At 33.5% G+C, this 14,902-nt stretch overlaps 5 protein-coding genes across 7 annotated transcripts in view; 3 read left to right on the top strand and 2 right to left on the bottom strand.

Annotated features, from left to right (window-relative positions):
• On the top strand, nt 1,352-3,015 carry LOC104790392 (succinate dehydrogenase [ubiquinone] iron-sulfur subunit 1, mitochondrial-like). Its single transcript, XM_010516142.2, has 2 exons — nt 1,352-2,117; nt 2,526-3,015. The coding sequence occupies exons 1-2, from the start codon at nt 1,444-1,446 to the stop codon at nt 2,689-2,691; spliced, it is 840 nt and encodes a 279-aa protein (XP_010514444.1). The 5' UTR covers nt 1,352-1,443; the 3' UTR covers nt 2,692-3,015.
• On the top strand, nt 3,987-4,637 carry LOC104790391 (histone H3.2). The gene has a single exon (XM_010516141.2). The coding sequence runs from the start codon at nt 4,054-4,056 to the stop codon at nt 4,462-4,464; it is 411 nt and encodes a 136-aa protein (XP_010514443.1). The 5' UTR covers nt 3,987-4,053; the 3' UTR covers nt 4,465-4,637.
• Nucleotides 5,185-6,033, top strand: LOC104790390. Its single transcript, XM_010516140.2, has one exon. It carries the CDS (start codon nt 5,433-5,435, stop codon nt 5,928-5,930), a length of 498 nt encoding a protein of 165 aa, XP_010514442.1. The 5' UTR covers nt 5,185-5,432; the 3' UTR covers nt 5,931-6,033.
• LOC104790389 lies at nt 6,057-8,244 on the bottom strand. The gene is made up of 5 exons (XM_010516139.2): nt 7,890-8,244; nt 6,839-7,422; nt 6,701-6,763; nt 6,553-6,604; nt 6,057-6,458 (listed from the first exon to the last, which is right to left on the bottom strand). The coding sequence occupies exons 1-5, from the start codon at nt 7,959-7,961 to the stop codon at nt 6,393-6,395; spliced, it is 837 nt and encodes a 278-aa protein (XP_010514441.1). The 5' UTR covers nt 7,962-8,244; the 3' UTR covers nt 6,057-6,392.
• The window catches only part of LOC104790388, an 8,710-nt gene continuing 7,518 nt past the window's right edge, over nt 13,711-14,902 (bottom strand). Inside the window, exons 3-4 of one of the 3 annotated variants that reach the window (XM_010516136.2) lie at nt 14,111-14,175; nt 13,711-14,000 (exon numbers count right to left, since the gene is read on the bottom strand). In XM_010516136.2, the coding sequence (XP_010514438.1) occupies nt 13,850-14,000; nt 14,111-14,175 (216 nt within the window). In that variant the 3' untranslated portion in view covers nt 13,711-13,849. Of the gene's footprint in view, nt 14,001-14,090; nt 14,176-14,902 lie in introns of all 3 variants that reach the window. The other 2 variants (XM_010516138.2, XM_010516137.2) reach the window with 2 other exon arrangements.

The following is a 14,902-nucleotide window of genomic DNA, read 5'->3' as shown; positions in this document are numbered from 1 at the left end:
TTGCCAGAAAAATTTCTTTGGCATTGGACTCATTTTCTTGTAGTGAATAAAAATCATTGATAATTATTTCCAAGATGTAATGTAAAGATATTTGCAAAAATATTCTTATTTTATACCTTTTTGCAAACATACCCTCTATATTGTTTAGCTAAAATCAATTTTTTTGTATATTTATCTTTTATATGTTAGAAGTAAATATTGTGAATTTATTTTGTTGTTGTATACATGTTATTAAGAGTATGCAAATTTTATAGTAAAAATATCTAAAATTTTATACAACATTTACTATGCAAACTATAAAGTAAAGAGTCATATACTCAACCTTTTGCATATTATTTTTTATAATGAAAGTAGTTGACTTTGATTTTATGATTTTGTAGTATTTAAATAATCTTATTATCAAAGATTTATAACTAATAATTATTTTAGCTTTAAAAATAAAAATAAACTAATTTTAAGAATGAATAAGTTAGAGATATATAAAAATATTTAGATATTGAACTGAATATATTTTTTAATCATGAAAAAACAAAAATGTTTACATAATATTTCTTATTTTTGAGTTTTAATAGAAAAAAATTAATACATTTTTTTGGTCAACACCGAAGTCAACGTCGGACTTCGCCGGAGTCAACGTAGGACTTCGCCGGAGTCAGTTAAGGATACAATAGTATACTTGGTATGTGTGACCATGTATTCTTCTATACTTTGTGTAGTTATCCTTCTTTTTTCTTTTTAGTTTTGTCAAGGTAAACAACATTAAGTAACAATTATAAGGACGATTTTATCAAATCATCTTTCATCTTCTTCTTTTGTAATTTACTCACTAATGTTCCATTGTTACAATAACATTGTTATAGCTGTTTATGGAATTCTAAAAAAAATAAAAAAAAAAAAGTTCCTTTTTATCAACATCGTCTGAACAAATTGAACTTTTGGCTCTTCGGCTCCCAGCCTCCCACATTTCCGAAGACATAAACTGAAAAGTGATCAAGAACTGCACAACGTGCTCGTTATCTCTTTAGAAACGGGACGCAGTCTTCTAGTCCTCCTCTTTTTCTCCATTAGGTGAAAACATCCTACCAAATAAAGCCACGTGTATTACACTTTTCGAGACGAGCACGCGCCTTTGAAAATATCCAGTCGTGTGTTGGCCACGATTAACTTAAGTCGGTATCAATAATGAACGGTCAGAATCTTTCGAAACGTTACTTATTCAAAAGATCTACGGCTCTTCTACGTAGATGAACCTAAAGCCTCACAACTACAATATGCACACGTAGCTAATCCTCTGTGTCTCTATATATATATATATTTTATATCTCTCTAAATCGTCAATTCTAGCTAATTTCGGGTTATTAAAAATTAATTATCTCCTGAAAATATAAATACTTGAATAATTTTTTTAGTCATTTTCAGATTTCTCCGAGGAAAAAAAAAAAAATGGCGTCTGGTTTGATCGGAAGATTGGTTGGAACGAAGCCGTCGAGATTAACCACGGCGGCGAGGTTAATCCCGGCGAGATGGACTTCTTCAGGAGCGGAGGCGGAAACGAAAGCTTCGTCTGGCGGCGGAAGAGAGTCGAAATTGAAGAATTTTCAGATCTATCGATGGAATCCAGATAACCCAGGGAAGCCAGAGCTTCAAAACTACCAGATCGATCTCAAGGATTGTGGTCCAATGGTGTTAGATGCGTTGATTAAGATCAAAAACGAGATGGATCCATCTCTCACGTTTCGTAGATCGTGCCGTGAAGGTATCTGTGGTTCTTGTGCTATGAACATTGATGGATGTAACGGACTTGCTTGTTTAACGAAGATTCAAGATGGAGCATCGGAGACGACGATTACACCGTTGCCTCATATGTTTGTGATTAAGGATTTGGTTGTGGATATGACCAATTTTTATAATCAGTATAAGAGTATTGAGCCGTGGTTGAAGAGGAAGACTCCTCCGTCTGTTCCTGGGAAGGAGATTTTGCAGAGTAAGAAGGATAGAGCTAAGCTTGATGGGATGTATGAGTGTATTCTCTGTGCTTGTTGTAGCACTTCTTGTCCTAGTTACTGGTGGAACCCTGAGTCTTACCTTGGCCCTGCTGCTTTGCTACATGCTAATAGGTAAGTGAAAGAATGATAGAATTGTTTTAATTGTTTGGTATATAAGTTTGGTTTTGTATGACTTAGAAACTTTAATCTTGGAATTTGCTTTGGAAAGATTCGTATATCTTGTTGTTAGCTGCATTGATTTCACTTATGGTGCTTCATTCAAGTCTGTTTTGCTGTCTTGGTGTTAGAATCTGATTTTAGAATTTGCATGGATGGTTTGGTGAAGATTTGTATATCTTAGTGTTAGCTGCATTGATTTCATTTATGATGGTTCATTCAAGTCGTTTTTGCTATCTTAGGTGAAATCACATTTTCAATGTTTTGGTTTAGGAAGCTGATTGATTCTAACCGGGTCATGTAGATAAAAATTTGATCTTTCGATGTGTTTTTGACAAGAGAGACTTGTTGATATGTGTGCAGGTGGATAAGCGACAGTCGTGATGAGTACACTAAGGAAAGACTTGAGGCTATTGATGACGAGTTCAAGCTTTACCGTTGCCATACGATCTTGAACTGTGCCCGTGCCTGTCCAAAGGGTTTGAACCCAGGCAAACAGATCACACACATCAAGCAACTTCAGCGTTGAAACAGCTAAGTTTGTGTGCGGTACTCAGTTGGGAAACTCATCACCCTTTAACGTTTGAAGCTAATAATCTTCACAAAACCTTCAGATTTTTCAATTCATTATTGTATTTCTGTTGCCAAATATTAGCGTTTCTAAAATCTCTTGAGCAAGTCATCCCAAGTAGATGGGGTTTTGTGGCTGTATCTTGCTGAAAAAACCTCCTTTTTAAGTAATAAAACTCAAGGAAACTTAAACCTCATCTACTTATCATCTACTCTTTTGTGTTCCATCTGTATTGGCTTTGTATAAAAACATTCATCTACTTGTGTCCCTTCCTTGTCAACACATGAACACAACGTGATATATTATCATAGTGCCTTACTCTTAGTAAAGATCACAATAATCAATTTGGTTGTTCAACTTCCTTGACTGCATTAGTATAACTGCAAGTACTGAGTAGTGGCAGAAAGAAAGATGACACCGACAACACTAGCTCTGTTCTTTGTTTCTTTGGTCATTATTGGTAGAGCAACTCTTGTTATTGCTCTAGCAACCAAACAGTTTCAGTTCTTCCCGAGTTCTCAGGAACATGAGGAGTCTCTGTTTATCACTGTGAAAGGTACATAGCTCCAGCTCTAGAAACAAAGCAAGTAGAAACTTGAAAGAAAGCTCTTGTAGAAACAAAAAAAGTTTTACATGTTTTGTTGTTGTTCTTCATGTGCAGGCTGCAACAACGATTGCGAAACATCTTGCTGTGACTGCAACATAGAAAAACAGCCTCCGGTCTGTGTTCAGTGTTGCCGAGTTTGAGAGCCTTTGAACTCATTCATGTACATGTGACAAAAGAAATGCATAAAGATTTAAAACATCAGTATATATAATTGTGCTTCTATTAGTGAAAGAGATCTCAATCTCTGGATTGTTTAAACCAACAAAGTTTTGCAATCTGTTCATCAAATAAAAATTATGAACACATCCTAAAATATCAAAGAATGAAACCGATCAAAAAATATGCTAGCTAAAATCTAAATTTACTTGCAAACGAAACGACGACGTAAGATGAAACGCCTCTGTGTCACTCGGAGTCTTTGAAATCAGTACACATCATTACAACACGTCATCATTGACACGTATCAAAATTATCCACTTGTGCAATCCCCTCAACGCTAAGAGAATCCTTCTGATTGGTTACTCAGCATACGACGGGGATCGCAAAGACACAAACAATCGTAGCCGTTGATATGCAAAATAATCTAACGGACGAGAACAAAACACTTCGTCTCTTCCATTAGTATAAAAATCACATCTCAACCTCACTCTCTGTAAATCAATCAATCAAACACAAGTCTCTCAAAAATCATTAAAGCTCTCAAGAACTCGCAAATGGCTAGAACCAAGCAAACAGCTAGAAAATCCACCGGAGGAAAAGCTCCAAGGAAGCAACTCGCGACGAAGGCGGCGAGGAAATCAGCTCCTGCCACCGGAGGAGTGAAGAAGCCACACAGATTCCGTCCCGGAACAGTAGCGCTGAGAGAAATCAGGAAATACCAGAAAAGCACAGAGCTTTTGATCCGCAAGCTTCCGTTCCAGAGACTCGTTCGTGAGATCGCTCAAGATTTCAAGACGGATCTGAGGTTTCAGAGCAGTGCAGTCGCGGCTCTCCAAGAAGCAGCTGAGGCTTACTTGGTTGGTTTGTTTGAGGATACTAACCTTTGTGCCATTCATGCTAAGAGGGTTACGATTATGCCTAAAGATATCCAACTCGCAAGGAGGATTAGGGGTGAGAGGGCTTAAGAAGAAGATTAGTTTTTTTTTATATTTTCTCTGTGTTCGTAGTCTTTTGTTCAGAAGTGTCTTCCATGTGTTCGATGAAATGCCCAAATGGAATATTTAATCTTAGTTTCCTTTTTGTCTGTTGCTATTTTTTGAGAACAAATCTTCAATTCGATTTGGTAACTCTAATCTAATGAGAAATTTGCAAATAAAAAAAGTTGTTTTTCATTGAAACGTAAGCCCCGTTCAGTTAATCCGATAAGGACCAGGTGAATAACTGTCGTTTTACAAACGGCCATGATATCATCGGCGGAGAGAAGCTCCTCACACGCGTCTCAGCTTTTAAATCTCTCCAACGTATGACTCTCTCGTTACCGAGGCCGCATCTCTGCGGATAAGTGGCCCGGGGACTTTCCTGGGTCGGAACTTAGACAAGCCCATTAGACCCATTCACTTCGTCCAATAACATTTGTTACTCTTCCTCATTTGTACAACTATATATACTGACTTGGTATAGTTCAACTAACCGATGTGGGATATTAAGCGAGTTCTAATAAATTAAATAATTAATATCACAAGAGTCGATGACTCTCGTATCAGATACTACACTTGATCTTAGCCAAAAGGCCGAGAAAGGTATGATTTGGACTTTGGCTCGACATCTTTTATATACTTGAAGATAAAACGACTTAAAGTAAGCTAGCTAAACGATGTGGGACAAATATACAAAAGTAATAATGTCAAAATCTCAAATTCTACATTCATGTTCTGTCATTGCAAGATAAAGAGAAGTTGAATTATTTAATAACTTGCACGTTATCTACAACAACAACTCATTGACTTGATCCACAAACTACTCTTGTTGTTGGATGTTACGTTTTTGACTCCATTAAAGAGCTCTTTTTCTTCTTGGCTTATATATCATTCAAGCTAACTTCCAATTCCAAAAACTCTTTTCTCTCTTTTTCTTTAAAATATCAACGGTTGAGATGAGACGACAAGGTCGGCAACATGGTCTAGTCAGAGGTTACCGGATTCTTCCACCACCGCTTAACACAAGACCGGTCAACTCTTTGACTTCACCTCAAACCTCTGAGTTATTTACCGAATCGCCATCTAAACCGACCAAAGCTCACCGGAAAGTGTGGCCTGGCCAGGTGCATTGGGTGAGATCAAACGACATTGCTTCATCAAGCTACAAACTGCTGACGTGGAGGGTCAAGACTGTCCCCGGATCCGATCCTGTTTTGAATCTCCCTGGTTTCTTGGATCCTCATAACTGTGAAGACAATGTAGTAAAAGGAGAAGAAGCTGGAGTACTTGAAACGGTGAAGACAGAGAGTAATGGAGATAATAGTGATAAAGAAGAAGATGGTGGGTCTCTTGATTATGGTCAAAGTATGAGTTTTTACGATGTGGGGATGATGATGACGGAACATGTGTTAGAAGATGACGATGAAGAAGAAGATGGTTGGTGTTTGGTCTAATGATGTCTCCCTCACGTGGATCAGCTTTTTTCCTTTTTCTTTTGTGAATGTTCATTTGATTACTTTACATTATCTTTTAAGTAAAGCTGGTAGCTTTACCAATTTCAAGATTAAGATCACATCAAATCAAGAAACTCGAGTTGTGTTCCTTCATTACATAGTAATAAGACAGATATCAAAGATTCAAAGAGAACAAAACAAAGGAAGCTATTTCCAGTTTTTTTTTTTCTTCTTCCTATTTGCACTCTAAGACTCTTTTCCAAACTGGTGAGAAAAGAACATAATCGGTGCCATCTACGTAACGAAAATGTTGCGGTTTTATCACTAAAAGCTTGATCGAACCATCGAGTATGTGACTCGAAAATCGATCTTTTTTATTCCTCCCATCAGCCCTTCAGACTGTGTACACGTTTTCCAAAGCTGTGTGTTCTTTAAGCTTTCTTTCACCTTTCTTATGATTATTCATTCTCTTACAGTCTTTGCCTTCAAACAAAGACACATAAACTGTTTCTTCTTCTCCGTCTTTCTCTGCGCGAAAAGAAAACAACCGAGAAATGAGAAACATCTTCTTTTGATATGTCCACATAAGATTTGAATAGACAACAACAAAAAGTAGCGTTACCTTATTACTGCTTTGATTCTGATCTTGAGTTTTAGCATTACCCTTAAAACAGCTGTTGGTATAACAAAGAAACAACATATAATCAAAACCAGGATAAACAAATCAACATAATACAAGAAAGAAAGAAAACACACAGAGTCTGACTTACCTTAAGAGACTAAATCTCTGGCGGTGAACCGGCTTTTCTTGAATCTGAGTTATCGGTCTTTCACTGCATTTTGTGAACAATCAGATAAAAAGACTGTTATATCTCCAGACCAAATATGTGAAATCACAAAACTGTTACCTTCTTTTCTCTGTTAAAGAGATCTCATCTAAAGATTTGTGAGGGATAGTTTTCTCTAGAGACAATCTAAACACAGGTCTGTTCTTTGTAATCGATTTCCTCTGCTTCTCCTTTTCACCAACAGACCAATCCTCTTTCAACAACTCTTCCTCTTGCTTCTTAACCTCCTTATCATCATCATCACCATCAACAACCACGGGCTTGCTATCCGAAACAACACCATCATCAATCTGAAAACTGTTTCTTTTGGGTCCTTCTTCATCATCATCATTAACCTCATCTAGCTGATACTTGATCACCGGTGGAGGAGGAGGAGGAGGCTGTGTTTCCAAAGTATGAAGCAAAACCTCAGCAGGTGTGACCGTCGGCTGTTCTTCAGTTGCAGCTTTCTTGGCTTCGGCTATTCTCTTGTAATGAGCTTCAAAGAAAGCTTTCTTCTGTGCAACGGATCCAGGACGAGAGTATTTCTCAGCTTCTTCAACATACTTCTTATGTGAAAAGCTTGACCATTTCCCCCACTCAAGATTCTCCGTCATAAACTTCCCAAATGAAATCGATTGGCTTAACGCATGTAGCGTATTGTCCTGCAAACAAATCCAATACACACAAACACACAACAACAAACAAATCAGTGAAAAAGCAACCGAGAATTTCAAATCCAAATTTAACAAATCCAAAAACGTTTTCTTTATGCATCAATCGTTCGATTACTGTATTTATTAGAAAAAAATACACATTTAACAAATCCAAAATCGTTTCTTTGTTTCATCAATCGTAATTAAAAGGGAAAAAAAAAACCAAAAAAAACGAAACTTTATGTTCAATTTTCCGGCAAAATCCGAGAAAATTTCCATTAAGAGGAAAAATATCCCAAAAGCGAAATATAACAAAAAGGTCAAATTTTTCTTCGTGGGTATTCATAAAAAAACGTATAAACAGCCCAGTATCCGTCAAATTTTCCCGGAAAATTATCGTTACGAGTCACAAAAAGTTTCCCAGAACAACGAAAAAAAAAAGCGTAAGAACAAAGGAAAGAAAAAAAAAAACGAACCTCATGAGAATCGTTACGGGTAATAGGAGCAGCAAACGAATAAGAATGAACCAAAACTGCAGATTCACCCATTTCTTCAACCCTCAATACCAAAAATAATTTGAAAAAAAAAAAAAAAAAGCTTTTTTCTAACTCAGCTCGGAGAATATAATTTTAATTTTCTTTCTTTTTTTTTTTTCTCGGGAGAGTATATTTCTCGTCAACCTAACGTCTATTGAAATTCAAAAATTTGAAAGAAAAATAGTTTCTGTGTTGTGTCGCCGTTGAAAGAAACTGAGATTTTTTTTCTCTCTCTCTCTCTCTCTCTGAAAGAAGAAGAAGAAGAAAGCTTAAAGACAGACACAAGTATATGTATATGTGGTGGGGAAAGGTCCTGAAGAATATATTTTAGATCTGGGTCCCATGAACTAGGAGATGGGAAGAAGAAGAAGATAAAATCAAACACATTTATTTATTATATTTGAGGATGGGAATGAAAATTCTACTACTAAAACTGCAGAATAGAAATGGATATGATTTTTTATGATGTTGGTATTGTAGTTTGTTGAGAATTGAAGCGAAAGGGAAAATAAAAGTTTTGAATTTTTTTTTCTTGTGGGGAAGAAAAAATACTGAGAAATTCTGTAAACTTATGAAACGTTTGTTTTATTTTAAGCTATTTTTGGGATGCTATTTAATTTAAAGAATAATTAAAGGGATTAAATTAAATTACTTGCTTTTTTATGTTTAGGAAAAGAATTTAAATCTAGATTTTCTTGTGAATTATGAATGAAAACGTTACTTGTGTAGTAGTATGTTTTGTACTTTGTAATGGATGACATAGTATTAGAAGAAATGTCATTAAGACAATTTATACCTTTACAGATTTATTTTCGTCAGCCGATTTTTTTATAAAAAATATATAGTAGTATATAGAAAGTAAATACAGTGATAAAGTGGTCTATCCAAACGTAATGAAAATGAAGAGATTTTATTACATCATCAATTTTTTTTTGTTATCATATATTTTAATTACCTGACCAAATCAACGTTGGACGTTTTTTTTTATTGTATTTATATCAATATCAAACACCAAATTTCTAGTCAATTTTTATTACATCATTAAAAAAATGCTGTAAGAGATTTTATTACATCATCAAATTTTTATTTTGTTATCATATATTTTAATTACCTGACCACATTAACGTTGGACGTTTTTTTTTCTTTATATATATATCAATATCAAACACCAAATTTCTAGTCAATTTTTGTATTACTAGAAATGGAAAATTAGGACAAATTTATGGTTATCTATTTCTTTCTTGGTATTAAAAAATGCTTTGGACAAAGTGATTTAAAATGGTTGTTTCCAAGATTTTTTACTTTTCAACGATTTTTGTATTTCGTCGAGGAAAAATGAAGACTTCACATTCACAAGTATTTTAGTTATTTCATATTGTATTAAAAAATTTAGAAGAAAAAAATCGCTAATTAACCTAAAACAATAACAATACTGTATTTACAAGGGGAAAAAGTGAATTTTCATTTGCTTTTCCGAAAACTGCTGTAACAAAATTGTTATGATTACGAAAATCTATACTAATAAAAAATAGGAGCTATAAGTTTTTAAAGGTTCTCCTAAAGTCGTCCACATAGGATTTTAAACTTCCAATTGTGATTATATATTTCACTAATTAACATTTTCTAAAATCTCCAGAATTTTTTATATTAAAAATTATTTTAAACAACCAATTAGGATTTGACATGTAATTCATTAACATTTTTTAAATTTCCAGAATTTTTTAGAAAATAGAAAAATTTAAATTTATGGAAATAAAAGAACTATGCACAATATCTCACATCGGCTATAAAATTTTTAAACAATAGTTCAGAACCAGTATAAATGAGATTAATATGCTTCCAACAACGAATGAGCAGAAAAACTTGATTTATCAGGCGTCCAAATTTAAAAGTATATTCGGTTTGATCCGGTTTTTTATTTGATCAAATTAAACTTTAAAAAGTTTCAAAAAAATAAATTATAATATTTAAAATTTTTTAAAGTTTTAATATTATAAATATTGAAACTTTTAAAAGTTCTTAGTTTTTAAATATTATAATTTTTAAATTTTAAATGTTTAAAATATTATAAATATTGAAACTTTTTAAAAGTTTAAATATTATAAATATTGAAACTTTTAAAAGTTCTTAGTTTTTAAATATTATAATTTTTAAATTTTAAATGTTTAAAATATTATAAATATTGAAACTTTTTAAAAGGTTCAAAATTTATATTTCGAAACTTTTTAAAAGTTTAAAATATTATAATTATTTATGTAAAACATAAATTATCTTATTTATTACGTTTGTGCTTTTTATTTCTTATGAGCTGTAAAACATATTTTTGTGTATGATTTTATAGACAAGTTGATTTTTTTTCATTAATTTTTTATTTTTTATCTTATTTTTTATTTTTTATGAGAAAAGAAATGATTTTGTTATTGGAGTTTGATGGATTAACAAGTTGTGTGCTAGTCTTAAAAAAATGTTTTTAGTGGAAGGAACTGAAGAAGTTGACGAGGATGAAGAAGAAAAATATTATAGCGAAAAACCAGACGGTAAAAGTAATGATGACGATTACCACAAAATTTGACAATAGAAATGACAAGAAAAAATATGAAAAAAAAAGAAAACATTGAATAAAAAACACGAAAACATAGGTGATAGCGATCAATTAAATATGAAAACGAGTTAAATTCATGATGATAAAATTGTTTTGTTTTTCTGGTGGTCAAAGAAATGGTTTAGGATATGTGAGATCATCAGCTTAATTCGCCTCGCCTGGATGGCGAGTTAAATTCATGATTTTTTTTATCATATTTGATTTTACAACACAACTGATTTTTATATTTCAAAAAAATGTGTATATGAAATTTAACTTTTTCCTTAATACTAATTTAAATGTTTTATAAGTATTTTATTACCATCATCAATCATATATAGTTTTCATCAAAATATATCAAATATACCCACGCATAGCGTATGTTCAGAACCTAGTTTTATTCAATAAATCGATGCATACGCAAAAACAATTAAAATTGTAATTATTTCATTTTTTTTTTCATTGGTGAGTTTGGTGGTAATAAGTAGATGGAGTATGAGGTATCAACGTTGGTGTGCATAACCGATTATTAGAGTATTTTGTAACATACACAATAAAACAGATTTAAATTGTAAGTAGTCTGTCTCTTCGGAGTAGTTAGTAGTACCATACATTACAATTCAACCATCACAGAAAGCTACGCTATTCCTTCCGAGTTCTTACTTGTTAAAAATATAACAGAAATACATTAAATATTATGCGTTGACAAAAAATGTAATTATATGCAAATTATGTATTATCTTAAGGTTATGTATGTAGAAAATGTCTGATAGCTCAAATATTATAATCTTTCACATACGAAAACGATTTGATGAGATGACAATGAAACTTTTGAGTTTTGAAATCGAAAGCAAAATATATACTATTACATTACCGTTTGATGCACACTTTAATATTAATATTAATATTATTAGGATATTTGTTTTACTTTAATAAAATACTTATATACTAAGGAGACTTCAAGATTAAACAAAGTTCATTATTGCTAGTTAATTTAGTTTATTAGTAGTCGTTTTTGCAGAATATTCGTGGTTTTGTAATCACGCCTAGTAGTGAGTGTGGCTTTTACGGTCCGAATGTGTCGCACGTGCAACGGACCAGGAACACATGTGATGTGTGATGCTAAAACTCCATTTGTTATTTTCATGCATGATGCATGTACCAATGTTTTTTATTTTTTTTTCTTCCACTATTTGTTTGTTAATTTCTTTTACATTGGTTATTACTAAAAACAGTTGACATACTTCAAATTTTATACTCATAAATAACGGTGATAATTATAATTTTTTTTTGTATGTTCAAACATTTTTTATTTATATTTATTTTAATGAAAACTGTAGAAGCAAAAGTTATTTTGATCAAAAATTACAAGGGTATACAGAAGAGTTTACAACTAATGTTAATGATACTGGTAGTAATATTTTCTTTACAAGTGTAACTTTTGATTAGTATTTTGTTCTCTAAAGACAAATTATAGTCAATCAACACTAATACCATCAACAAAAGCAACTGAAGAAATTAAAGGCAAACAACAACAACCGTAACTTTGAAACAAGACAAGAAAATTCTTCGTTTTTCCAGAAAAAGAATCTATCAAAACAGTTTGATCGTTAGAATCATCTCTTTCCCGAAGGAGGAGGGAGGTTCACGGCTGAGATTATGTTTTTTAAGAGTCTTGTTATTCTTAAAAGACTCATTGCGCAAAAGGGTAATTAAAGAGAAAAACTTAAAGAAAAGCCAATATTATTAACCAACTTTTAATTTTGGAAATTAATTACATTCTTTCTTTTTCATTAGTTAACTTTAATAAAATTGCTCAGTTATGTTAAACTTCTTTTACAAAATGTAGCAATATTCTCTAAGCCATCATCAAATTTATGAACTTGTCGTTTCTTCGTAAAGCAATTTAGAGACCTTTTTTGTTTACCTAAGAAAGAAGAAGAAAAATCTTTAAAGTATGTGCGACACGGAGGAAGGCACTCTAGCAGCACGAGAAGAAGATGGCCTAAAACCGTCAGTCTTCGACTTCAAACCTGACTACAATCTTTACTTCAAGGGTTTAGTAAGCAAGGACTCAGTGGCAGGATTTGGGATCGCAATTTGCTGGCAAGATAATATCTCAGATGAAGGGGTCCATCCATGACTCTGCCATTACAGTTTTGGAGGCTGAGCTTAGGGTATTGAAACGAGGACTAACCGAAGCCGTGAGTTTGGGGGTGACTCATATCTCAATGTGCTGTAACTCTGATCAATATCAGATTTTTTATAATTTGGTAAAAGAATTAATTCCTTGGTTGACAAGTCTTTATAATTTGCTTCAATGTTGCATGTAACTGATGTGTTTGCGTTAATTAGGTCATGGGGAGATGTGCGCCTGAGCAAGAGAGGATCGCGTTGGTAATGGATGATGATGCATAAGACAACAATTGACATATAGCATCCCTGTTCTGATGACTGGAAATCAAGCTAGCTTTGCTTATAAACTTGCAATGGAAACAATAGTTTCTGAAATCAGCATAAGTATGCCGCCGCCCTCTGCTCAGAAAAAAACTTGCGGTACCATCTGTTTGGATTTCAAAGGAGGTGAAGTCTCCAAATCTACCGAAAAAGATGAAACTATGAGATACCGCTTCAGCATCAACTTGTCATGCAATAATGATGACGAGAGGTTGGAAGTTGGAACCAACTCCAAATTCTACAGCGACGTGGCGTCAATGTAAAAAGTGCCAACACATGATCGAACCATCATCGAAAGAACACAACATGGCTGTAATAACTTGCAGGTGCCATCTTAAATCACATTCTTTAGCTATAACAATTAAATCCTTTGATTGGAATTCGACCAATTATGTTTACACCTACCCTACTAAAATTGTAATGTTTATGTTTGATTAATAGATGTGGATACACGTTTTGCTACGAATGTGGAATCGAGTGGAAGTCTGGAGGTTGCTATCATCGTTCTGAAAGTCTTCATTCGGATGTCTTTTTTACCATTTTGTTTTTGTTAGTCGTAATTGGTTGTGTTCTAGGACTATTATAAAAGAAAAAGTTAATTTAAAGGGTGATTTACTCAAATGTTATCCAAATTAGGTAATATTACCATAATTTACAAAAAAAATTTTGATTACTAGAATATTTTGGGTATTTTCAAAATACCCAGCGTGCTCTTATTTTATGTTACCGGAAAAAACGTTATTATAAAATGTCATTGTCACGTCAGATACCACATCAGAAATCGTTGACGTGTAACTATAACTCAGCCGTAACGCGTTACAGATGAATGTTGCGGTTGAGTTATAAGTATATTGCGGATGAGTTATGAAAAAAAAACATTTGAGTAAGAGCTGAGATTATGCTTTTGAAGAGTCTTGATGTAGCTTCTCATAAGACCAAACTTGTTGCTCCCAAGCTCCTGGAAATAATCCCATGGATATATCCCCGTTCTATGCAAGTCATCAAACACTAACCTGAACCCTCAAAAAGATTTAGTCCCAAACCGCGTGAAGTTATAAGCGAACCAAAAAACATAGGTTGGTTTCAAGTATCTTTATGATGACCTTACGGGTTTTGAAAGTACCTTACCCCGTAGTTTCCAACCGGTTCTGCAGACATGATTCCTACATACCGCCTTCCAGATATCACCTGATTGAGTAAACAAATTAGTTAGGCCAAATCTAAACACAGTAAGACTCATTGCCCAAAGAGTAAAGAGTGAAACTTAATAATTGCAACTTGGTCCCAAACATTCTACACGTTGATTAGTCATGCAATCAATGGACAAGTAACCATAGGAGAGAAGTACAATAGCAGGACTCATAGCTAGGATACTTAAAAGATTGCATTTTCAACAAAACCTTACAGAAGCTAGTCAGTCAGATCAGAAAGGTAGTAGCCAAACGCAAAGAAACAACACCACAACTCATTGCTACACCATTTCTCCATCCAGTGAAACTATATTATTGAAGTGGTTATACTTAACACTTAAAGATTTCATCTTTGTTAAAACCCCCCAAAAATCTACAAATGATCAGCCAATAGAACAGCAAACTAGTAGTCATAAGGTAGAGAAACAACAGCACCACGTATTAGTTAAACCGTAGCCTCATCTACAAGTATAACGAACTAGTTGTCAATAACTGTACAGGGGTTATGCAAAAGCCAAAGAGCCGCCAAACTAGACTCTTCTTTTAACTAGAACCAGAATCCATCTAGAACCAAGTCTAAGTTGGGAGTAAGAACAAAGCTAAGCTAGTGGCCATAATTATTTAGCTGGACCGAAAACAATAAGCCAAAATGAACCAAAGCAGCATCCAATGCTTACTCATAGGTAGTTATCAAATTATTGAAATTAGATTTGTCTAAAAGATGA

The sequence above is a fragment of the Camelina sativa genome, chromosome 6 (genome assembly GCF_000633955.1).
Source record: "Camelina sativa cultivar DH55 chromosome 6, Cs, whole genome shotgun sequence".
Classification (NCBI taxonomy): Eukaryota; Viridiplantae; Streptophyta; class Magnoliopsida; order Brassicales; family Brassicaceae; genus Camelina; species Camelina sativa.
The sequence above is the reverse complement of the archived record's forward strand: the minus strand, read 5'-3'. Positions and strand labels throughout refer to the sequence as shown.

Coding starts and splice junctions, on each gene's coding strand:
- LOC104790390 (XM_010516140.2), top strand. CDS start 5,433: ATGAGACGACAAGGTCGGCAACATGGTCTAGTCAGAGGTTACCGGATT.
- LOC104790391 (XM_010516141.2), top strand. CDS start 4,054: ATGGCTAGAACCAAGCAAACAGCTAGAAAATCCACCGGAGGAAAAGCT.
- LOC104790392 (XM_010516142.2), top strand. CDS start 1,444: ATGGCGTCTGGTTTGATCGGAAGATTGGTTGGAACGAAGCCGTCGAGA. Junction 2,118..2,525: donor GCTTTGCTACATGCTAATAG/GTAAGTGAAAGA, acceptor ATATGTGTGCAG/GTGGATAAGCGACAGTCGTG.
- LOC104790389 (XM_010516139.2), bottom strand. CDS start 7,961: ATGGGTGAATCTGCAGTTTTGGTTCATTCTTATTCGTTTGCTGCTCCT. Junction 6,764..6,838: donor TCTTTAACAGAGAAAAGAAG/GTAACAGTTTTG, acceptor CACAAAATGCAG/TGAAAGACCGATAACTCAGA. Junction 6,459..6,552: donor AGAATCAAAGCAGTAATAAG/GTAACGCTACTT, acceptor CTTTTCGCGCAG/AGAAAGACGGAGAAGAAGAA.